General features: G+C 39.0%; 1 protein-coding gene across 1 annotated transcript in view; it reads left to right on the plus strand.

Annotated features, from left to right (window-relative positions):
- Positions 1-237: 237 nt before the first annotated feature.
- FYB1 (FYN binding protein 1) overlaps positions 238-25120 on the plus strand; it is a gene marked incomplete at its 5' end in the record, with an annotated part of 38925 nt that continues 14042 nt past the window's right edge. The window contains 7 exon segments of the mRNA XM_082301829.1: positions 238-1345; positions 14626-14806; positions 16450-16499; positions 17756-17775; positions 18581-18627; positions 20048-20165; positions 23063-23219. Coding sequence (XP_082157955.1) covers positions 238-1345; positions 14626-14806; positions 16450-16499; positions 17756-17775; positions 18581-18627; positions 20048-20165; positions 23063-23219 — 1681 coding nt within the window.

The raw sequence follows: 25120 nt of genomic DNA on the forward strand, positions 1-25120 counted from the left end.
AATTTTAAAATATTGTATAAACGCTACAAGGATACAACAAAATGCTCAGCTTCTCTTAACCCTACAGGAAGATGAGCTGTAACACCTCCTCAGCCAATCAGCAGTACTAAAGCCTCAGACCAGGAAACTCTTTAAAGTACAGTATTTGAGAACATTGCAACAGGACTTACCCACTGCTGCCCTTTCTTTTTCTCTTCTTTATGTTTATAGAGTTGCAAGCCACGTGTGAAGTTACTCATGGAGAAATTTGAGGGCGGTAACAGAGACACAGAGGATACATCAAACAGTCGACCCATCAAAATGCCAAGACAAGATGTCCCTACAGGAATACAGACAAGGAAAGCAGTACTTGAGAAATTTGCAAGTAAAGGATATGCAGTATGTTCTCCAGGACCCAGTACCCTTCAAAAACCTGTTCAGCCTAAGCCTCCTCTGGGAGTCAAGCCTTCAAGTGATGACAAAACAGAGAAAGATCCAAACCCACCACATTTGAACCCAGTGGCACAAAGGTTTGGTGTTCAGCTTCAGCCCACTAACAGAGGAAATGATGAAAAAACTGCATGCACTAAATTCTCTATCAAAACCAGTGACCCATCAAGAGAAGACCCAAAGCCTTTGAACCCAAAACCTGCGTGGAACAAGTTCCTTTCTCCTCCTGATAAAGAAAAAAATTCTCTGGGACCAAAACCAAATTTAAATTTTGCACCACAGGAGAGTGAGGCAAAACCACAATTTTCAAAAGTAGCTGTAGTTAAGGAAAAATTAAGGTCTGCAACACAAGAAAATGAGCCCAAGCCTCCTGTTTCTAAACCACCTCTTGCACAGAAGCCTTCTCTAAACAATGAGGTATCTCAGAATGAAGACACTTCTAATAAAAGTGGTTTTCTGCAAAGACTGTCAGGACCTAGAACAAATACACACGCACTCCCAGAAGCAAAGGAAATGGGTGAAAATAGTAACTCTGCTGCAGAAGCTGCAGGCAGTCATTTTCCTAAAATAACTCTGAAGCCTACTGGCCACAGGTCCAGCTTATCAAAAGGAACCCCCAAAACTGTGGAGGAAAACACTGAAGAAAAGGGAATGAGTGCTGCCAAGAACATCTTCCTCAACAAAATCATCCAGGAAGAATCAGGTTCTTCTCATAAATTCCATAAGATGAATACAGCACTTGCTACAGAAAGACCATCAGGTGAACCACAAGATAAAGAGGATGAGGACAGGAGTTCTAAAATGCCCAAGCGGAAAACCTTGCCCTCAGTGTTCAAGCTGGGCCAGCCCCCACAGAAGCCAAGCAGACCCCCCGTTGTGCACCTGGGAAAGTTCCGGAAGAGCCACCAAAAAAATAGTAAGTCCACTCTGTTTTGCTTCCTTAGCTTTTTGATGCATTTAGTACCAGTTCAATTTCAGATGGAATCTCCTCTTCTGTTCGGAAATAACACGACACATGTGCATCAGAAAACCCCTTAGAGCTTTAACTTAGGCTTGTGTCTCTTGCATACGGGACAGAAATTAAAATTATGTTCTCTATCCCTCAGCAATAAAGTACAGGATGAATGTTGATGGTACTGGGTTCATCTGTTTCTCAAAACTACTCAGATGCAGCTATAACTTGTGTCAGGGAGTATTTTCTCAACAGACATTTAAGTCCTGATTTAATTAAACAGATCAAACTTAGATTATTCAGTTTTCAGCGTAGTTGGTGAGAAAGGGGGATGCCCAATGGTGCGATTCAGAGCTCTAAAGTAGCTGACAGTGGATGCTCTAACTCCATGCTGTGCATGTGTGGTACATCAGGTAAATTCATGTGATTTAGTTGATACATAATTTTTCCTTGTACCTTCTGTGTCTAGAATACATCATGGCTTGTGTTTCAGCAGTTCTGAATACACATAAGGTTGCTCTTCCTGAGGCCAAAGAAGTTCAGAGGGGCTATGGCAGGATGAAAAAGCTCAGAGCTGATTTCTCTCAAGACAAAAAAACCTCACTAAAAACACAAAGTCTGCATGCAACTATATGTTGTGTTATTATTTATTCCACTCAAATATTAGGAGTGTATCAGTAATAAAAAATGTACTTTTTTTTCAGCTGCTGTATTCTGGCTTTCCTTTGTTACCCTACAGTTAAGGAAATGTTCTCACAAATCCAAGATCAGGCCAAGATCCTCAAATGGGCAAATTTGTGTATGTCTTTAAAATAAATACGCCCATATACAATCTCAATATAGAAAGGCAGCATTTTCAGCCAACTACACCAGTAAAAGTTTTGGTTAAATAAGAAGAGTAAGAGCTCTGCTAGTTAAAACTTTGAGAAGTCCTGAAAAAGGCTGGGAACACAGAAAATGACAATTTTTTAAAATACATTTTTTAATTAAGTAATTAATGGAGGAATTTTTATTTCTTGTTCTGCTCGTTGTCTTTTTCAGATTTTTTTTCTGGCTCCCATTCAGTTATCGACGCAAAGCATTTTTTTTCACCTCTTTTTAAAACTGAGCATAAGAAGTATTTATCCTGTGCATTTTAAATTAACACTGTGAGCAGGGCTGTAAGAATAACATCAGAATTTTTTCCGAGAAGCAGGGTGTCCAGTCGTCACTAACCAGGGGTAAGAACAGCCACCACCTTGATGAGTCATGGGAACATGAGCTAAGAAGGATGGAGATGCCCAGCATGGTGGCACAGGTGGTTTTCCAAATATGTTGCAAAACTCACACACAACTAAGTAGAAATGAAGGATCAGACACGGTCTTCTCAGTCATAGGGGCAGGTCAAGACTGAAAGATTTAGGGACCATATCCATGAGAAGCTGTTCATAGTGTCCCTGAACTTCAGCCTTTCCCCCCAGAGCTGGCATGTAGATCTTGATGTTCTGTTTGGCTTTAATTAATGCAGCTCATTTCTTTGTGGCCAGAAGTCTACACAGAACAGTTCTGGTGGACAGACAAGGTGTTCTAGAGTGAATCCTGAACTCCTTTTCAGCTCAACAGTTATTCATTGCTGATGTGTTTCTTGGAGCATAAATAAAATCTACTTGGTTTGGAAGGGTCGTTAAACTGAACTGTATTTTTTTTCTTAACTGTCATTTCAAGAATCAAAGTCATGTCAGGAAGACACCGCAGCACAGATTCTTCCTGCTCGTTACTGTGTCCTGATCAACAGAAGATTGCCATGGTTGCTTAATTTGTTGCTGTGATCCAGGTGCTGAATATAAAGAAAAAGCAAATGAAAATAATTTTTCCATGCAACAAAGCTTTCTGAGATCTAACCTTTGGTCTGAAATAGGGCAAAAGTTAGGCTTTGCATTGTCCTTTGAGAAGAGGAAACCTCCACTCATAGTGGTTTTTACATTTGTGTTAGGAGCTTGGGCCTGCATTACAGAAAACCTTGTACTGCCCAATTTAAAACAGGAGTTTGAGCTCTGCCTTCTCAGAGGTATCAATTCACCCCTTTTTCTTTGGTTGTTATCCTTGCCCATGAAACCTGTTTTACTGGTTTTTGAAAACAAGTATTCATTGGGCATGACATGACATTAAATGTTAGAGGCAGAAGGACTTAGTTTTGACACAGCAGTCTCAGTTTTGTGTGGGAGAAGGATTTAAATCATCCACCATGCCTGCATGAATATTAAGGGATGTTAGTTTGCTGTTGGCCTTGCTGTGGATTAGAAATTTTCACCTAGTCCTGAAAAACTTCACGATAAAACTTCTGTAGATACAAATGTCTTTGTTAGGAAAGTCTGACTATTGAAGTGCTCCTATTTCCAGTGAAGGCAGTCTTTAAGAAATTCCTGTCTGGGCTTGCGAATACATGGCAGAATAGTAAATTCCTGTGTTATGCCCCATTTACAGCAATTTTCCCTGAGGGATCATATTTATGTCAGCTAAGAATCAATGAGACGCATGTGTTTTCAGTCTCCAGAAAACAATACCAACTATATTGTTTGATAATAAACACCCAAGGTGTTAGAAAAAAAGAAGAGAAACCAAGTAGTTTTGCTGACAGCTTTCCACGTGAGGCCGCAACTGTAGTGTTGCTTTCCAAGGAGAACTGCACAGAGTGTAGTGGGATCATACAGGTACAGGTGGCCACACACACAAAGTCAGATGGAGGCTGAGACCCCCAGTGCTCTCCATACCTCTGCACAACTCACGAACAATTAACACTGGGGCTTCAGTTTTTCAGTGAACAAGAAGTGGGCACATGACTGTCAGTCTGCTTCAGTCAGGGAGAAAATTCTTCAGAATTTTTAAGAGCTTCCACAGCAAAGAATATTAAGGCTATGGAGGAAAACCCTGCCACTCTGGAGTTTTTGCAGCATTACCTTCAAAGGTCAAGGATTTGCCACATAATTCTCCTAAAATATGTGTCAAAACTGTAAATTAAACTGCTAGTATGGCTTACAGCATTGAAAAAGATAAATCACTGCAATTTAAAAATCAATTCAACCATCCTGACAGAAATATGGATGAGACGGTTATTTCTCTCTCTTAGTTAGTTAGTTAGTTAGTTAGTTATCTGCGTAAGAAAACAGATAAATCAACATTGAGTGTTTCCTTGCAGGAATTGCTCTGAGTGCAACTTTCTGCTTTTGTGCATAAGGAAGCAAAAGTACACAAAATCTATTGCAAATTAATATTTAAACTCATTGTACTTGATTATTTCCGTAGCTACAACTGTCTGCAACATTTTCCAAATGTCTTAGAGTATATTTTTATTTTTAAAGGAATAAATTGTATCCATTTAGCATCAGAAGACAGCTCTCCGTTGTGCATTGTCAAAGCTTCTGCAACTGGCAGAAGATATACCCCTATATATCTCAAATTTTGTTTGTTAGGGCTTATGTGCACTTGTTCCCTTCAAGATTATCTGATTCTAGTAAATTAACAGTAAGATATGGGTTGTTTGTATCACGGGATGGAGGCACAGAAAACTATTTTTCTCATGTATATACTTGTTACAGTCTATACATGAATTCTAGAGTTGTTCCTGGAGCTAAGTCCCATTGAGTCAGCTATAACCATTCCTGAGTGGAGGCTTCAGAATCTAAGATGCAAAATTTCGGACACAGAAGAGAAACCATGACAGTGAACCTGTTAATTTTGGTAAGAGGTTTGACACGTAGTTTGAATGGCTTTTAAATCAAAGTATACAACATGTTCATACAATCTGTCTGGAGCTCTGCAAAGGACTGAATGAAGCACATGACCTGTTATGCTTTACTTGAAACCGTTGCCCACCTTCCAACACGGTCTGTGCTGGACAGATTTAACACAGTGTCTTGAGGATTACACTCTATACAACAGCAGCCTTTTGAAGTGCTAAGAACGGTAGTTAGAAAGGAAAATTCATAAGGCTGAAGAACAGCCATGAGTTTGTCATGGAAGGTGACAGAAAGGAAGCTACTAAAGAAAAAAAAGCAAAACTGATGGAACTGAGTAATTCTTTCTGCTTAGTAATATTTCCTTAATTTAATTTCTGAAATCTTGTTATTTTGTACACCTGTTTTGATTCACAAGAAGAAACACCTACTTATGCACCTTCATCATATGGTTGCATTATATGGGTCACAATACGAAAGCATCTCTGCTGTACCAAAGTTTCAAGTGTTCTGAAACCTGTCTAGATTCCAGAAAATAATGTGAACACAGAGCATATCTAAAAATTTAGAGATTGATAAAAATTATAAGAACAGGCTGAAAGTTTCCCATTCTTCAAGTTGACACATACTTTGCTTAAAGCCTACTTTACAACTATTTTTAGCAAGGGAGTGTATCCAGCAAATCACATTACTTTACAGACAGCTTTATGGTCAAGTTGGAAAAGATCCCCTTTTCCCCAATACACAAAGGTACTGTGGTGATGGAGTTCTGGACATGTTGCTGATACCATTACTGGAGAATGCATCTTGAACCCTAAAGGTGTCTAGATCAAAAACAATGCTTTGTAGTCTGTTTACTTGTAATTACAATAATGATTAGCATATAATTCCCGTATTTGAAGTTTGATATGTACTGAAATTTCTCTCTGAGCTGAAAGTCCTAATTTCTCCGTACTCTTTTAATATTTCCTTAGCAGCTCACAGAGGTAAAACCTATGCAGCATGTATAATGTTTGAATGTGAAACAATCTGTGCCCTACAGGTGCAAGCATTTTAATCTTTTAATTTTTTAGACCTTTTTTGACTCACAGGGAAAAATGCTCTTACTGAATCTTCATCATTTGGTAGTATTAAATGGGTAACACAGCACAAATTAATACAGTTCATTATAGAAAAATATATTTAAAAAATCATAGTTCTTTATAGTTCATATATAGAAAACTTTCAGGTCATTCTTAAAAGTTTTGATCTTAAATGCTACAATAAATATTCAGTATTAATAGAGACAAAAAAACCCCCAAGCATTTCATAGTAAAGCTGTTAGGAAGATTTGGAAATTGTATCTAACAGTTGTTTTTATTCTAAAAGGTTCATTTTAATGAAGAACATTCCTGAGGTCATTGGTTTCCTCTTGAAATTGAACCCTCCTCAGATATGTGCATTTGGAACAATGATGTTCCTTGTCTGCAGATTCTGAAGAGAAAATCTGCAGACTTCCACTATCCAAATGCAAGACTTTGTTGCATGGGAATTTTTTATGAAAATTATTTTTATATACCATGCTGTGTATGATGTAATTATTTTTCACATTGAAAAACAGGTATAAAATTATAAAACCCTTTGTCATTATTTTATTTTGGGAAATAGTCGCATTTAAGAAAATTTTTCCAGTAAGTTTTCTTTTGCTTGCCTTTGCATCATTGTACACATTGTCTTTTGCCTTCTCTTTCAAATATAAATGAATTACAAAAGATTAGTTTTAAATTATTGCTATCTTACATGTACTCCATTTCTGAATGTTTTCAATTTTTGTTCTTGCATGTGAAATAATACCATGCAACATAAAATTAATTGACGCAGGTTTATAAATATTTTTTATTAAAATCAGAAGTAGTCATTAAGGCTTTTTATCAGACAAATGAAAAGTTTCACTGCAGTTCAATTGGGAATTAATTTTATGTTCCCCTTTAGATAAGGATAGGCTTCTGTCTATGATAACACATCTGCAGTTGGAAATCACTTTCCTTATGCCAGTCAGCACTGCTCAGGTGAAGAACTAGTAATATCTAACCTCATATTTAGTCACCACAAGGCTCAGTCCTGTAAACTTTTACACACTGAAATACTTTGGGTGAAACTGTGAGCTTTCTTTTGGGAGTCAGACTATGTGCATGCTTAATATTTTTCAGCCATCAACCTTAAATGTAAATTTAGATGCTCACTTTCATGTGCTGTATATTCTTCATCTGCTTGTCTCTACGTACCTGGAATGGGAAAAGTCCACTACCAGGTATGGAGTCTAGGACTTAATATGTCAACTCTATGACAGTTTTGAGAACATAAGGGATGGAATAGGTTTTAAATGTTGTGTGAAATGCCCTTAAGGTAGTCTGTGAATGTGTTGTGGAAAGATTTTCCAGTTGAGACCAATGAGAAGTTGTGGGTGAGGGTCCATAGTGACGTAGAGTCCCCAGGCACGTGCAAAGGAGAGCTGCTTTATTCCAAAAACCTGGTATTTTTAAGCAGTTAGCCAGTTATCAGTTACATAGTTTTAAAGCATAGCAAACATAATTCAACCAACCACCATACACCACGATGTGAACACCTGATGGTTATAAAACATGTTTTTCTACCCCTAATTCAGCTGTGTCTCTTTCCCAGAGTCCTTTTCTACTTAGCCGAAGTGACAGACCTGAGCCATGATTTTACAAGGTCTTCCCTTTATAAAGCCTTACTTACCAGTAACAAGAAGTTTTGCTTAAAAAAGGACAAATTCTCCTCCTGCTTTGATCATCTTTTTCATGATGTGTGAGCAACCATCAGCAAAGTGATCTGAGAAAGTATGCAGACTTAGGTCTTCATTTTCCCCTTTTCCCTTTGTCTGAAATTCCACCCATTTGGGATGTAATTTTGTTTGCACACAGGAGAAAAAAAGGAGCTTAACCACCTAACTTTGAGGAGAATCAGGAGAGATGAGGAGAATAAAAGAAAAGAACATTCATAAAGGATTGTGCCTAGGCATTTTTAAAAGTAGGGTCTGGACTCAAGGAGAGCAGCAACCAGAAACTTTCTGTGCTCTTTGTTTTCAAGGTGTGAGCAGTGTTGCAACAGAACTTTGTTGCTATAGTATGTGTAACAAAAGCATAATCAAAGGCACTGAGTTTCAGCTCTGTTGTAAGTTTACCTGCTCACTTTGAGCAGCTCCAAAGCAGCATAATAGTGAAACCTGAAACCATGGTTTGTATCTAAACGAAAATGTGGTTAGGGAAGCAGAGCACAGCTCTCTGCACATTACAAATGAAGTAGGAAGTGGCTGATCAGCTGCTGGAGATGTTGTTGCAGGTTCTTATTTAACCCTCTGTAAAACCCAGAAAGCTTCCCAGGCCTGGCATGTAGAAGTGGTGAAGTGCTTTGCAGTAAAACTGAAAAGCACGTTGGCTTTGCAGAGTAGCCCAAAAGCATTTTGCTTTATAAAAGGATTCTTTCAAAATGCAAGTCTTTCTGATGTGTAACTGCTTCAAAAATCCTGAAGTCATTTTATGATGATAGCTATAAAAATTCACTAAGTATTTTAAAATTACAAGCATTTTTTCCTGCAGAATATTTGACGTTTCCTTGTAGTACATGCTCATTGTCAGGTTTTCTCAACATTACTAAAAGCAGGAATCTACACCACACCAGGAGCTACCAGTCCCCCTGCATCAGGGGTCAAAGGGAATAAGGTCTCACCAAATGCCACACTCTAGGCTAAAGAAAGAAGATGTGGTTTTAGGATGCGAAGTCAAGAATCAGTTTTTCCCTCGCATGTGCAAGAGACTGCATTATTATGGAACAGATTTTCTTACACATGTATATGTATTTATGCTGTGTATTTTTGGTGAAGTATGTATGATGAGAGCAAACTAGTGCTATGCATTGCTGTTCAGTTCCAGATTTATTTAGGATGCAATCTTGAACCAGAAATTTCTGGATTGAGGCAATGGATAGGCTGGATGCTACAGCCTGATACCTTAAACATCATAAAGAGTTCAGTCTTTGTAGTTAAGTTGGGACTGTTAGGAGACTGGAGGCCAGGCTATTGCATTTGCAAGAGACTGTGTTGCTGATAAGATCAACACAGCTGTTCTGAGCTAACTGGGATTTCTAAGGCTTTGAGAGCAGGTATATATTGCTGCTGCAGACCAGCCAAAGATGAGAAAAGTATGAATAACTGAAGCCAGACCACCCTCTGCTAGAACAGAATATTTTCCTGCTTCAAGGGGGATTATCAAAATTATTATGTGTCATTGCTGCCAGTTAAAAGCTTTGTGCCAAATAAACACATTCTATTGCAATACTGATTGGATTGAACAGCCAGGTTTGTATCTTCAGCCAATGGATGTAGAACTTGTGGGTGTGTGTGCTAAAAAATATGGGGGACTTTTTCCCTTTGACAGCTTCTGTTCTGTTTAGGTTGATGATTGGATATTCACCTTCTTCTGTGTGCCAATCTCTCACCCAAACACTGAGATATCCTGGTATTTAGGGAGGTGATAAATAGAGACATGTCATTTAAGCTTTATTATTACTGGAGCCAAAATCACCCTTGCACATGAGTCCAATTCATTTCACAATTTTGAAAAACAGAGAACCATCTGTGACCAAAGGACTGGTTCCCATAAGATTACCATCCCACCAACTAGTGCTTGTTCCAGGTGTACTCCACTATGGACTCTGAGCAGTGCTAGAACTTCCCTTCATTTTGCAACATACTTAAGGTATTAGCATCTCAGGACAGCACTTTAGTAGGTTGAGAATGGCTTTTTCTCATTCTGCCCTGAATGCTTTTGCCCACATAGAATTCACAGGTTCCAAAATAGCTGGACTTCTAATTTCTCTTTGAGTTCACATGGGAGTGGCATAGAAATTATAGAGTACTCTTATATGCAGGTTGATTTCTTCTGCTGTTGAACACAGAATATCTGGACATGAAGGGAAGATGAGATCTTTCTCTAGATGTCATACTGGCTACCAAAGATGTATCAGTGGTCAAAGTCACAAGTATTTCATCAAGACAGCCTTAGTGTCCTTCACTTCCTGATAAACAGACACTCCCAAGAATGTAAGTGACCTTTTGGCCACTGCCCATATGGAAGTTGTTTGAGAAGGTTCTCCAAGAACAGAAGAAACATTTTTGCAGAGTTCTGTGCACAGTTGTACTGTAAGTGCTGAGGATCTGGGCATGATTAAAGAAGTTTAATGCCACATGCAGCAGTGTAATGGGATATTTGAGACATTCTGTGGACAGTTTTTATGGCAAGCTTCTCTATACAGCTGCAGTCCCTTTCCATCTGTTCTTTTGTTTCTTTTTGAAGAGCTTCAGCTTCTGCCTCTGTTTATTCAGTGCAGCACAACATGTGATAAAAACTGAGAATCCTAAGAAGAGAGAAGAGGCTATTTGGAAACTGAGGTGTTAGCTGTCAAACTTGCCACACAGTGACCTCCCTTAACACTGTTTACTGTGATGAGAGTGCTGCAGGTGCATGTGAAGCCAGGATGTAGTTTCAGCTTGATTTCTTGATCTGAGTCTTGGCAGCTGACTGCTGTTCCACTACCTCCACAGAGCTTTTCCATGTTTTTATAGTACCATGTCCCAAATTAAAAAAAAAAAAAAGAAAAAAAGGAACTGGAGTCAAAATAAAGTGCTGCATTAAAACAGCAAAAAACACACTATTGAAATGTTATGATAGCTTTGGCTCAGCAGGCCTGATTATAACACCTTTTTTTTCCAAACAGGTTTTCAGCATGTCACTTCCCTACCCAACTCATTGCACTATTTTCAGTATTAGAATTAGCATCTTTTACTCCTACATCAATCTCGGTCATAAGTGTAGCTAATTAAGCTAATTACAACTCTAAAGGCTGAGAGGAGTCAGTTCTGATAGTTCAAAAATAAAAAAGCAGTACTTCCATTAATACAATGATCATTTAGTTAGTGTTAGATTATAGCAAACTACAAAATTAAAAAGGACAGGTTGTTCAACCTTTATACTTAAAAATAAGCACTTAATCTAAAATGCATGTGGTGTCCTTCCCTGACTCAGTTTCCTATAGCTTAGATTTGGCTCTTGAGAGACATCAGATGAAAGAAGTATTATGCACAGAGACTTGGGAAGAATTTTTACCTTAGCCCTACAAACTTATCTCAAGAAGTAATAAAATATGATGACATAATGTTCATATGCATGTTGTTCATATGCATACACCACATTGTATTAGGGCAACATAGATATAACCACAGAAAAACTGATACAGGATTCCCCATTAAAACACAAAAATAAATTTGAGAGTATCATTAGTGCCAATTAACATGGCTTTCATGAAAACAAAACAAAAGAACAACTAAACAAAACCAACCAACCAAACAAAAAACCAGACTCCTTTTTGGTTGTTTTCTTTGATTAGAATCTAGAATTCAGCTGCAGATACATGTTGTCAGTGGTATTTATCTTTATCAGGGGTTTTTAAAAAATGAGAAATTATAGTTGGTAAAGTTTGTGGATGAATAAAGACTGTGAAGAATTAAAAGCTAACATATAGTCCACAGATACACAGCTACAACAAGAGCACAGTCCTGTGTAACCTTGGCTCATTTAAGCAAAGTTTGCTTTTATTCAAATGCAATTGTACATGTATATTGAAGAAATGTAAACCATACCTGCAAAACAAGGTAGTGTAATGCTTTGGAGAAAAAAATCTAGTGGTAAGCAACATGGCAATTGGGTAAGGACTATGATGAGACACGAGTATAATGCATAAGGGTTATCAGCTTGTAACTCTTAATTCTTGGAGTTTTACCCTTAAGGAATATTCATAGAGCTACAAAGTTTTTGAATAAAAACTTTTTGCTCATGGGCATTAGTCAGGAGTCTGCACTTCCAAAACAGGAGGAGGGATGACAATTGGAGAAAATACTGAAACCCCCTGGATGCAATCAGTAGAGTTATGGCCAGATGAAGAATGACTTGCAATTTTCATCTCTACATGTGGCAGACAAGTGCATGCTGTGTAGAATTCCAGTGCCAGATTTTTTAAAGTATTGGAAAGGTTGGAGAGATAACAGAAATAGCTACAAATTAATTGCTACATGGGGAAAAAATGGTGAGTCTAAAGTCACTGAAAAGAAATCTGAGTGATATATTAATTTCAGTGGTGTCAATACATTATAGGTATAAAACAGTGGTAAAAAAAAGGCTTTTGATCCTGTGTGCAAAGGTAAAAATAAAAGTAATAGAACCTGAAGCCTGAGGAACTTAGAAAACAGTAAGATGCAGGTTTTAATAGTGAGCAAACTTAAAGAAACAAGTACCACTACAAAAACACTGTAGTATCTTTCTCTTGTCAACACCCCTCAAACAACTGAAAGACACATTTTAGCCAAAATGTTACTTTAGTATATCTCTAGCTGTAGAGCTCAATGTAGCAGCAAATATTTCAAATGTGATGTAACGCACAGCACAGCAATCAAAGGATGTCAGCATTGAATTGGAAGGGATATAAAGAAGTTGTTTGTCACTATGTTGATATCCATCCCTATGTATAGGGTAAGAACAACTGTACTAGAATTCATTCATCCCATAACTTTATCCTACTTCTTCAACATGGAGCTCAGGCGTGGAAATTTCACTTTCACTATTCGAAAGTGCCACCCAACAATGTTGCTGGCCTTTAAACACATGACTTATTGTCTCTTCACTGTGGAAAAGAAGGGGGAAAATATAAATTATCCCTTTCTTCACTACCAGAGACTTAGGTCATTCATTTTGTTCTTCCCCAATCTTACCATGTTTCCCCAAACAACCACCATTTGTTCAATATATTCAGGAGTTCATGTTTTCTAGAGCTCATTCTTGCTATTCTCCTTTGGGTACTCTCCAGCTGGCACACATTAACCCTGCTGTAGCCTCCTCAGTACTAAGAGGAAGGATTATTTCACTTGATTTTTGGGCTATATTTTTGAATAAAAGGATAAAAAGATAAGTGGCACAAATTTAATCTTGGCATATCTTAAACTGTAAGGATCTTCTTTTGCAGGATGAATGTTTCTTAACAAAAACCACAGAAGAAGTCACATGTGTAATCATCAGTGTTGGGTCTATGGGTACTTTGTTGTTTAAGAAATGGAGGAACTTAACAGGTTTAAAACGCACTGTTGTTCATATGTATGTTGACAAGGTGGTCCAAGCATCCATGAAGAAAAATATATCCACACATTTTTGAGTTGTTTGGTAGTTAGCAGAAAAACTGTCAACTTGATAATTTCACTTTACTTTCCATGTGAGATATGGAAAGGTCCATCTAAAAGTTATCAATACCCCTTTTCCTGTCAATCCCGAGGACAGAATTCCAGACACCCAAGAAGCTAAAAAAGCCCTTCCAATAGCTTCTTGCAACTTTCAGTCTTGATATTAAACTTTAGTAAATATTTGTCATTGTTCTGTGTTTGAGACACCTTTTTTCAGTGTAGTGAACATCTCCTTTGCTTGACAAGATTTTAATCTCTCACAGGTGTGAACTTAAAGAAAATTGCCAGAAGACAAGGGGTTTCTTCTCAGCTCTAATTGATTTTAACAGAACTCTGTGCTTTTCCCTTCTGTTCTCCTCTTCCTTGGATTTTCTTGGATTTGTGTCCATGCAGCTGGGGAGAATTCTTTTTGGGTAGCTTTTAATCCACTGGTACTTCAAAACAAATGATACTTCAAAAACATCATGGCATCCAAACAGTGACTTAATTTGCTTGTGTAGAATAAGTTCTCTCAAAATGAACCCTCAGAGAAATGGTTGGTATGGTTTGGCTGTGGCTTGTGCAGGGGGCATGAATTCAGTGCCGCACACATGCACACCAGCTCGCTTGTGTAATTGTGGCTTCTGTGCCTGGTGCACAGCACTGTCATTTTTTTAAGGCTACACATGTCTCTTGAGGGTGTAGCTTCTCTGCAGCTTCTCAAACTGCCACTTTTCTAGTCTGAGCTTGCTAGAAAATGAAGTCCAGACTTTTACAACTTACATTAAAAACGTATTTGAAGATGTTCAGAGACCTGAACCTCTCTTAATAAATGCCAAAATATGTTTTCGTCTCTCATTCCCTCCCATAAAACTCTTTGAGCAACAAAAACTCAGCAAGACTGCATCAGTGCTCACATGAAACTCTGCAGTTGGTCTTTTCAAGCAAATTGTGGAATTAAATTATAATTTAGTTTTAAAACACAGGTGCTAATATATTGGATGAACTTTGATGTTTTTGTGTCTTGTTCATGTCTTGGCAAAGACATTTTCAAGGCCTTGTACGGGCAAAACATTATTGAATGCAGTCTCTTCCCATCTACTCTGGTAAGATAATGCAACAAAAATATTTAAGAGCCGGTTCAACAAAATATACTTTCTCTGGGGTGTGTGCAGTACTGGTATTTTAGCCAAAACTTCATTGAACACAGCAAGGTTCCTTACTCAGCTGTTTTCCTGATAAATTCAGTCTTTTCTGCTTTATTTCAGATCCTAAAAATGAAGGTTTGAAACAGAAAACACCTTCTTCAGCAGCACTTGCCCTACCAATAGCTCCATCACACTCTGCTGTGCAGTTGCCACCTCCTCCACCAGCCTCTCACCCATCACTGCAGGTGCCAGCAGCTCCCAGTCTGCCTCCCAGAAACATCAAGCCCAGCTCTGAAACAATGTGAGTGAACATAAGCACAAGGGCTTTATTTTCTCACCTTTCTCTGCCTATCACTTTCCTCCTGCAGCAGCAGGTGAAGGCTGCAGGAATTCCAGGTTTCTGAGAGAGGGCTGTCTCACACTACTTGCCTTATCCCACCCTATACCTGGCCTGTTTAGAATTAGCTTTTATTAGTTTGAACCCTCCATCTATTCAGTTGTTTCCCTGAATTTTCTTATCTGTAACAACACTTTTTTGCCTTGTGGGTGAGGGAAGTGAGAAGGGAACAGACTGGTTTTTTACTCCAGAACGATCCAAAGACTTTAAACACTGATAGAAAATCAGTTTCATCAATAGCTGAAGGTTTTCCCTGAATTTTTCTGGGCAAAGAGGGAAAGGAGGGTCAGGTCTATGAGTCAATACCCCAGGAAGCAGCTTTGCAAGCTGGAGGAACTGAGCTCAGCACTGCTTGTGAAACTGCACTGAGGCGGTGTAGTGGCCTTGCGTGATAACCCTGAGAAGCCTCTGTTGATATGGGGCTCCTTTCTTTATCCTTCTTTGAAGAGCTGCGTACAAAAGCGGAACCTCAGCTGACACCGTTATAAGTACTTGAATCCAGCATCAAAACTGACCAGAATCAAGCTGAGCCTGAATAATGAGCTGCTCTCTGGCCAGCAGGTACTGCAAAGAGCATCAAACAGCAGGCAGGGAGAGTGAGAGAGACATGTCCAACTCAGTGCTGTGTCACAGCATTAGTCCTGCCTCACAGCCACAGCACCTGCAGTAGCCATCCTGAATATCATCCTCTTTACCAAGGCATGGGAGCCAAGTTTGTCTTCAGAGACTTGTGAAATGTACCTCCAGATGCCTTGTCTGTTCTCCCATTCCTGTGTGCCCTGTGAAGTCTTATCTGCTGAAAATGTGTGTCTGGGTGCTGACACCTTTGCTTTCACCTGTCTCCATGCTTTCCCATCAAGCCAATTTTAGAACATCCCATTCTGATTTCAAGTCCTTTCTTTGATTTTACCTCTTCGATGATGACTGGCAGCCTTGTTTTCTTTCAGCTGTTACAAGGCATTATAAAGTTAAAAGTTGCTGATATTATTAGTTATATTCTCAATTCAATTTCTTTATTCTCTCATTTGGAGAACATTTAAAATCTAAGAGCACTGGAGACATTTTACCTGGCCTAACCTTACACCATTGTTTCTCTTGTCTGTAGTTTAGACTTTAAGCCCCAACAAGTCAAAGTCTCAGAGCTATATTTAACATTGAGCAAAAGTCTGGCATTGTCCTTTTGCATTGTGTGTAAAAAGCCTGCACCTGCAAAAAAAGTTAAAAAGCCCAACAGATCTTTCCATTCAGTCAGCTCATCTGCCTATTATATTTTTCATACCACGTTCATCTTCATTGTATCTGAGTGCCTTCATCTCACTTGATGGTTTTTACTCAGGATAAAGGTGGGCCCATCTGAAACACTGAGTCACAGTCAGGGAGACCAATTTAGAAAATCTAGTGTGTACTTAAGTAGGATATAGGGCTCAATAGACTGTTCAGGCTTTGTATAAAATAGATTATAAAAAGCACCAGAAAAATGGTGTATGAAAATGTAATCATAAAACCATCTTCATAGGTTTCACATGCCCACTTTTTCATACTTACAGAAGCCCAGAGAATGAAGAAAATTATGATGATGTTGAATTTGTTTCGCAGGGTAAGATACATTTAATTAATTGCTACTATGAGAATCTGTAAGCATATTGTATTTATACGATAAACAAAAGTATATTGTATTCAAGAGTGATCTGTGTAACTAATTATACTGGTTCAGCAGCTTTATGGGTGAAGATGGTTGTTTCCTAACACTAATAGATCTACTGTTCTGTGATTAATATGACAGACTCTCAGAAACTGCTTTAAATTTCTTTCTTCCCCCTCCCTGCCCTGTTTTTTGGTTTGTTTTTTTTTGTTTGTTTTTTTTTTTTGTTGTTGGTTGTTTTTGGGTTGGTTGTTTTTTGTTTGTTTGTTTGTTTGTTTGGGGTTTTTTTGGTTGTTGATTTGTTTTGTTGTTTTTTTTTTTTTTTTTGGTTGGTTGCTTTTTTGTGATAGAAATTTGCTGGGACCATAAATCACCAGATTTTCAAACCCGAACTAAAAGGAATGCTGCTCTTTCAGAGTTGACATTACGTGGTCTGGTGAAGGAGGCACTGTTTCATACTTGATTAAAAAAAGAAAAATCTGTTGACTGTGCTTTTACTGTCGCTTTGTGGTCTGACTCAGTGAGAGGCAGTGAGTTGTACCAGGAGCAGCAGAGAAGCAGATTGTGGCACAAAGAATTTCAATCTGCCTTCTGTTCCCTCCTTGGTGGCACTCGGTCTGTGCCAGCCACACTGTGCATCATTTAGTGTGCTAGCCATCCATGACTTACAGCAGGGCAGGCTGTGGAGCTGAAACCAAGCTTTTCTTACCTACCTGCCTGCAGACTAAGGAGGAAGCAGGAGAGTCTCAGAATATCTTCTCCTGCTGCCCAGGGCAGAGGCTGGCTTAGGAAAAGAGCCTTTGAGCTACTTACGCAGCTGTGGGGCTAGTGCAAAAAAGTTCTTTGATGTCTGTTTGGATTTATTAGGTTTTTGACAATTACTTTTTCATATAAATAGCCATTTTTGTAAACAAATAGCATAGGTAAATTCACCAATGTCATTAAATATTTTTTAGAACAAATTTTCCACTTTTAAAATACGTGGTGAAATATACTATTTGTAGACATTTTTAGTTTACAGCGTCCTACAAAAGCAGTATAGAAAAACTCTGATTTTTGCACTCATACCATCCTCAAAAAACAGAAGCCTGCACATATTTCTAGTTAATATCACTGATGTTATTAACGGTTTTAAATAGTTAATGCTAGAATGAATTCTTTTCTGTACAGGAAAAAAATAAATATCCTGGTTTTACTTTTTCTTCCTATAGGTCATGGAAATACACAGAGGGTAAGTGCTATCTGCTGACACAAACCTATCTTTTTTTAGCAAAAACTCACAAATGTAGTAAAACCTCTTCAACACATTAGACAATTAATGGCAGATTTAATGCAGTGTATTGACAGTAAGTTGTAGAAACAATTATTTGTTGTGAAGGGTAGAAATAAAGTCAAGGAAGCAGAGTAAACTGGAATAAATTATCAAAGCTGGCTACACACCAAAAATTGTTTAAAAAAAAGAAAGTGCAAAACTACACCTTCTATTACCACTGACATTTCATTTCACTGGAATTTTCCAGAAATAATAGAAATAAGGGCCCTATTCCATTCTAGCAATAGAATATATCAGTTAATATTTCCGTTAATTGCAGATTTTTATCAGTATGTTTAAGTGCCTGGCTATATAAGGACAAAAACAGTTTATTGGACCCTAATCTGAATCCCGTTTAGATCCTTAGTATTCCAGTTTAAATAGTGCTAACCCTGATGCCTTCATTATGGAGTGCAATCATCAGCACAGTTTACAGGACTGACTTTACAACTAGAACATCCACTTTGGATTAAGCAATGTGCTAGTGTGATTTGAAAAATCCAAGGCTTCATAGTTGTGATATTGTAAAAACAAAGGCAGAAAAAAAAAGAATAGTGGGTTTGAATAATGAAGTAACTTGTTTGGGGAAGAATAAAGTAATTTGTATTTGCATTTTGCTATAAATGTTTTTCATATAGTTTGTATGAAGCTTACATAGCAGGCCCAGTTTCTTCAAGTCTTTCCAGTTGTACTTACACCATTGAAAATGGATTATTTTTTATAGGGACAAGAAAGTGATGGAGAAACATATGAAGACATTAGTGACATCAGGTACTAATTCTAAATGCTTTAAACTATTGTAACTTTATTACTATCTTTTCTAATAGGTGTATTTCATCTGGCACTAAGGTGTCATTCCACTGCAGTCCCTGCCAGGGATTACTGTCCTCATTCATTTCACCTGGAAGAAGTCTGGTTGTTCACAGGTTCTTTCCTAGTTAGTTCTGCCATGCCCTGGCCTGGAAAAATGCCTGCAATTAAATTATGTAGTAACTGTGGTTAAGGTAACAGAAGTCTGGTTTCTGATCTAAGGAGTATGTCTGAACCACTGGTTGGAGTTACAGCCTAGGAGGAAAATAAGCTCAGCTCCAAGGTAGTATGGTGCCAGATAGATCTTTTTTTGTGGTTGTTCATCTTGCTTTTCAAATAAATGTTCTTAGAACTCCTATGAGAGGCTGCATTGACAATTTTCATTATCTGAGTCAACTAGTATACCTACAGAGACAGAATACAAGCTCTGCTTATTCTTCTTCCATTTAGGCCTTTGCTTTGATGACTCTCCTGCCCTGGTAATGTCTGAATCTATGGGATGAACTCTATTGCAATAGCCAAAGAACAACTTTAATTCCCTCTGAATAAGGGATAGATGTAGAATATTTCAGATGTAGAACAATTTTCAGCAAAAATTTATTGTTGAATTCCCTTTGCAAATAAGTATTTTAATACATGGTTTATAACCCAAACAAGCAATCCTCATTCAGACTTCTTTTTTAGCAATTTGAGCCTTTCTGTTTAGCAAAAGTACAGAAGAAAAAAAAAAAAAAAAAAGGGAGCCTCACTCAATCAGTTCCATAGGTTTTCTAAAACACAGGTCTTCCAACCAAGCATTTGGCAGCAAATGGCAGAGCTGGAGGTGTAGTCCTTTTTCCATCCCAAGTGCCCAGACCTCAGTACCTCCCAGTACATGAGGCACAGCAAGCAGTGTACCTTGGTGTGAAGAAATGAGCACAGAAGACTGACTCATTTGTGTAGACTGCTGGAATAGGTTGCAATCAGGTTTATAAATGCAGTCCAGTGGCAGCTCAGGCTTCAGTTCAGCCTGGTGAACCTGCATCAACCACTGGTGGCCTGGGTAAATATTTAACCGCTGCATCTAGTACAACACCTAGACTGCTGCCAGTTCCCAAGCATGCTCAACAAATTTAGCCCAGAGGTATCTGGACACACACATGTAGAGCCAGATAACCTTTTCTGATGTGCTGTCCTCATGAGGACAAAGACTTTAACTTATACATGTAATAAAAGGCTGCCTACTCTTATCTGTTGCAGCTGCATTATGGTTTAGAATCTGTAGCTTTAATTTCACTTGGAGAAGTCTTTTTTCATCACCTGAAGTTTTTTGTCAGCCTTGCGTAAGGTAGTTCTAAGGAAGATTTGTTTCACTCATTCTGTCCTGTCAATGCACTTTCAGACCATCAAGGAGAAAAGAGAAGAAGCGGGACAAAGAAGATAAGAGAAGAATGGACCAAGAGAAGAAAGAACAAAAGGAAAAAGAAAAGAAAGAACAGGAATTAAGGAAAAAGTTCAAAGTAAGCTTTTTATTTCATAATGTGGACAAAGGTATGCAAGAAGCATTACTTAGCATTGTCAAGTTCAAAATACACTTTTCATCTGGTTACAAAACTATTTGTTATGGTAGGTAGTTCAAACACCTGCATAAATTCTGAATAAGGGTTTATGCTACCTTTTTGTGTTTGTCATATGCATGAATGCAAGCTCTGCACTGATGGCAAAGACTGTGCTTACACAGTTTTCATTAAATTACCTTCTCAAGTTTTTTCCATATAAGAAAGCCTTAAAATTACATGTTTTCACTTTTCTGTTTCTAATAATTTACATCATTAGAATAGCATCAAAAGTCCTTAATGAAAGTGGGAATTGAATCCCATACACATAGTGTTATTTGCTTCACTGTAGTCAGATACAAATGTATTTAGCCCTTTAAAGATTTCAAAACTGTATTGCAACACACTGCCCTTGCCTTGGTAGAAAGGGACTTAGAGGCAATTCCAGCTTAAATGAGGAGGAGGAAAATAAGACATTTATATGAGAGCTGCAGTCATTGTCTGGGGCTAAATAATGAGACAGTTCCTTCTGTTTTAAATAACTTTTATGTAGCTGGTGGTCAGCATGTTCCCACAGTTTACAAGTCTGCCAGTCAGTTTTTCTTAACTAATGCCTGTTCATACTTCTCCATTCTGCTACTGTCAGTGTCACTGTACACAGTGGGCAGCTTTGTTTTACTTCCTATTATGCTCTGCACACATAAAGCCGTAGTGATTCACATCATGTCCTTGGTCTGCTGTGGAGAGACCGACATGAGTTAAGAAATAAATATTAAAGGTACACGTAATTAATAACAGTGAGTTAGCTGGTGTTTATTAGGCCCCAAGTCTATTTTTTAGACCACTCCTGAGAAGTGTAGGCATTAGTGCACAGAAAACTTTTAGCTTACAGACTGTTCTCCTGCAGCCATTAAGGTATTTTTTTAATCTTAAACAAATATATTGTATTGCACATTTTCCTTCCCATTTATTGGCCACCTATACTGGATAGATATTCCTGAGCTAGTCTATAATGGGCAAGAGCAATATGCCTCTGAAATACATATCTTAAAGTCAAAAATACTAAAACCCAAAATGGCTTCTTCATAACATAATGTAAACTTCTCACAAAGTGAATCCTGAACAGCAGTAAACAGCATGATCATCTCTTGTGAATACTTGCAAGATCATTTATAGAGCAGAATTGTAAATACAAAGCAGTATGTGGTAGACTAATTAACGTTAATGTTAATGAATGTTTACTCCTATGACGTGTGTCAGGAATAGTGTGGCCAGCAAGACCAGGAATTGTCTGATTGTCCCCCTGTACTTTGCACTGGTAAGGCCACACCTTGAATCCCATGTCCAGTTTTGGGCACCTCCCTCCAAGAAAGACATTGAGGTGCTGGAGTGAGTCCAGAGAAGGGCAATGGAGCTGAGGAAGGGTCTGGAGCACAAGTCCTGTGAGGAGCAGCTGTGGGGAGCTGGGAGTGTTTAATCTGGAAAAAAGGTGAATCAGGGGGGACCTTATCACTCTCTACAACTGCCTGGAAGGGAATTGCAGCCAGGTGGGGATCAGACTCTTCTCCCAGGTAACAAAGGATAAGACAAGAGGAAATGGCTGACATTGAATCGTGCCGTAAATCAAATCCCTCCTGATGGGAGAGAATATTTTAAAGTCCTTGCAAGGAGTTTCAAAAGATAAACCCAGACTTTTCCTGGAGTTTCAGTGCTGCGAGATAGTTGTTTATTAGGTCTTATCAGAGGAACAGAGCCACCAGCGTGACCCAGGTTCAACACAGAGCACAGAAAGCAGGAGAGAAGTCAAATTATCAAGATTTACACAGCCTTTTAAAGATAATTTAACCAATGGCTACTAAAAATGTATATTATTTTTACTTTCCTACCAACTATTCCATAACACAGCCAGGAACTGTGGAATTCTTTGTCCAATCATCCCAAATTACTTTTACTGCAGAATATGGAGTAGAACAAGAAGAAGAAGAAGGTTTGGAGAACAACAACAATCCTCCATTTTGATATTTTTTGCTGTTATCTATTTACTACAAAGAGAAGCCCAAAACCTCTAAATTTTTCACCCTGTGACAATCTTACATAGTAGTCTATCACCTAATTCACACCACTGTATTTTCTAGTTCTTGTCTGATCATAGGCAGTTTTTTCCAAGGTTGGAGGTTAAAACGGTGCTGTTCGGGGGGGGGTAAAAACCCTTAAAAACAGGCAGAGAAATATTCTTGGCACTCTGGGTTCCTACCATGGCCCCTGTTGTTACAGGGGATGTTTAGTTTGGATATTAAAAAAAATTTATTCATGGAAAGAGTTGTACAGGATTGGAAGAGGTGCCTAGTGAAGTGGTGGAGTTGCTATCCTTGGAGGTATTTAAAACATGTAGATGTGGTGCTTAGGGACACGGTTTAGTGTTGAACTTGGCAGTGTTAGGTTAATGGTTGAGCTCAGTGATCTTAGACGTCTTTTCCAACCTAAAAGATTCTATGATTCTATGAGTAGTTCTGCTGGAAATAGATGGAGACACCCACTGGAATTAAATACATCTGTTCTGTGAACTCAAGAAAGGTGTCATATGTTAGTTTGTTGATTTTAATCTTTGTATTTCTGTGATTTTGCCAGTCAGTTCTTCAATGGCTCTGTTTCCATGCCATTCCCCTCTCTTTTAATCTCTGATTTTTAATTTAAACTGTGTAGCTGGGGCAGGAGGAAGCCTTTCTGTTTATTTGCCCACACTATTTTAAATGTCAATGAAACAGATAATCATCACTATCATTATTTTTACTTTTTTTTCTAAATGTCTGGGAAAGGACTCCATTTTTCCACATCTCTGATATGTTCTGTTTCTTCTTCAGTTATCGGGACCCATCGAAGTTCTTCATCAGGCACGAGCTTGCGTTGATCACAAGGGAGGGAAGAATGAACTGACTGTCAAACAGGGGGATAAGATTGAAATCATTCGCCTCACAGACAACCCAGAAGGAAAGTGGCTGGGCAGGATAAAAGGATGCTGTGAGTTCTGTTTCTTCACTGTGCTCCTAAATTTTTTCACTGCATGACAGCAAACGTGAGCATTATACCAAGGACTAGCCCTACCAAGGCTGGGTCACTGGCCACCAAAGCAAATAATTGCCACAACTCACCCTTCTGTCTTCAGCTGGCATACAAGGTCTAGTTCATTGCACAACATAGTATAACATCTATAGGCACTAGAATACGTTGGGTACAAGATACTGGGATCATCACTGACATACTGAGGGTTAATCCCCTGTCAGCAGCCTTCAAATAACATCAGAACCCAGCTCCCTGCAAGTAACAAGTATGACAGTTTTTCATGTCTTTGTATTAAACATAATATGGGTGTTCCTCTGTAGCGGGTTGAGTTCGAAACCGGGCAGAAAACACCAATTAAATGTAGTGGTTTTGGTTCAAAATATTCATTACTTACTTGTTTTCCTTCTGTGAGATAAGAATTAGGAGAAAAGCAAAGCAGGCACAAACCTTAAACAGTTGCAGTACAATGAAAGAGTTTTATTACTAATAGAATTAAAAGTAAAGAGACAATAACAAAACAAAATTAAAGCAAATCTCCCCCCCCCCCCCCCTCCAGCCAGCACTTCTCTCCTTTTACCTAGCTCACACAAGGGATAACAGAACATGGGATGTTAGTCAGTGTTCCAGTTCTTGAAAAGTCTCTCTCTTATGCTTAAGGGAAAAAAGGGTTTTTCCTTCAGTTGCACGTGGTTCCCAAACTGCCACTAACAGCAGATCCGCCCGGAAACAAACAATCTGCTGTGTGTAAAACATCTCTCCCATGAAAAATCTCACAGTTCCTTCACACTGCAAAACATGGGCCATCACATGGGGTTATTCATCTTTTTAAGGATAAGTTCTTTTGGCCTGCACACAAAGGCTCTTCTTCGCCACAAGTCTCTAGCAGCCTCTTACTACTATAAAGCCTGGCATCGGCATTCTTCACAATCTTCACAGGCACACGAAGATACTCCATCCCCCCATGTTCTTCAAATGGATTAAAGAGACAAACAGTTTGTGGTATTACAGTTTCTTACCACGGCATGCAAGAAGGTTTCTTTTAAGCTGCCCGCCAGAATCGCGGCACCGCCCTCTTTTCTCCCGTCGCCATTTCCAGCTCCGTCCCACGGGACTCACTTCTCTTTCTCTCTGACTCTGAAGCCGCCATGCTGAAGGGTGTTCTTGTTCGGCCTTTACGGTGGGGAAAGCCTCGCTCCCTTTGTGCTGCTGGCTGCGTGGTGTCTTCTTCAGTTCAGCACGAAGTGTGCTGGCTGCAGACAGGAGGCTCTGCCGGCTCCCGTTGACTCCGCCGGCTCCGCATGGAGAGGAGAGGGACCCGCCGGTCCCCAGAAGCCGCGCTGGATGGGTTTAGCTGTGAGCAGTCCATGGCTGGGTTTAGCTGTGAGCAGTCCATGGCTGGTTTTAGCTGCCTGTGGCTCTGAGGCAGTCCCCCCCCCAGCCACCCAGGGTCCGTGCCACAGCATTGGGAAAGGGGGAAAGGGGCAGTGGCCCCGGCCCGGCCCGGCGGGGCCGGGAGGCTCCGGAGCCCCCCCCACCTCCCAGCAAGGGAGCTCTGACAAAAAGGGGAAGTCCCGCCTTTCTGTGCGGTTTAAATATGTAAATTGTGAGAAGTGTAATTGGTCTTAAAGACTGTCCATCAACTCAGGGTCAACCCAATACATCCTCAAATAGAATTAGAGAATATAAGGGCCTGTTTTAAGTGTTTTTCTTGTTCTAATTCCTATGGAAAGTTTCTAACTGACTCCTAGATTTTAGTTTCTCTGAAATCCAAGATGTTTCTCCTGTTGTATAAATACCATCAGTGGATCTTTGAGTATAAACGGGTTGATGTTCTGGCTCATGGGTTATAAAAGGTTATA

This window comes from Coloeus monedula, assembly GCF_965178545.1.
Source record: "Coloeus monedula genome assembly, chromosome: Z".
NCBI lineage: Eukaryota > Metazoa > Chordata > Aves > Passeriformes > Corvidae > Coloeus > Coloeus monedula.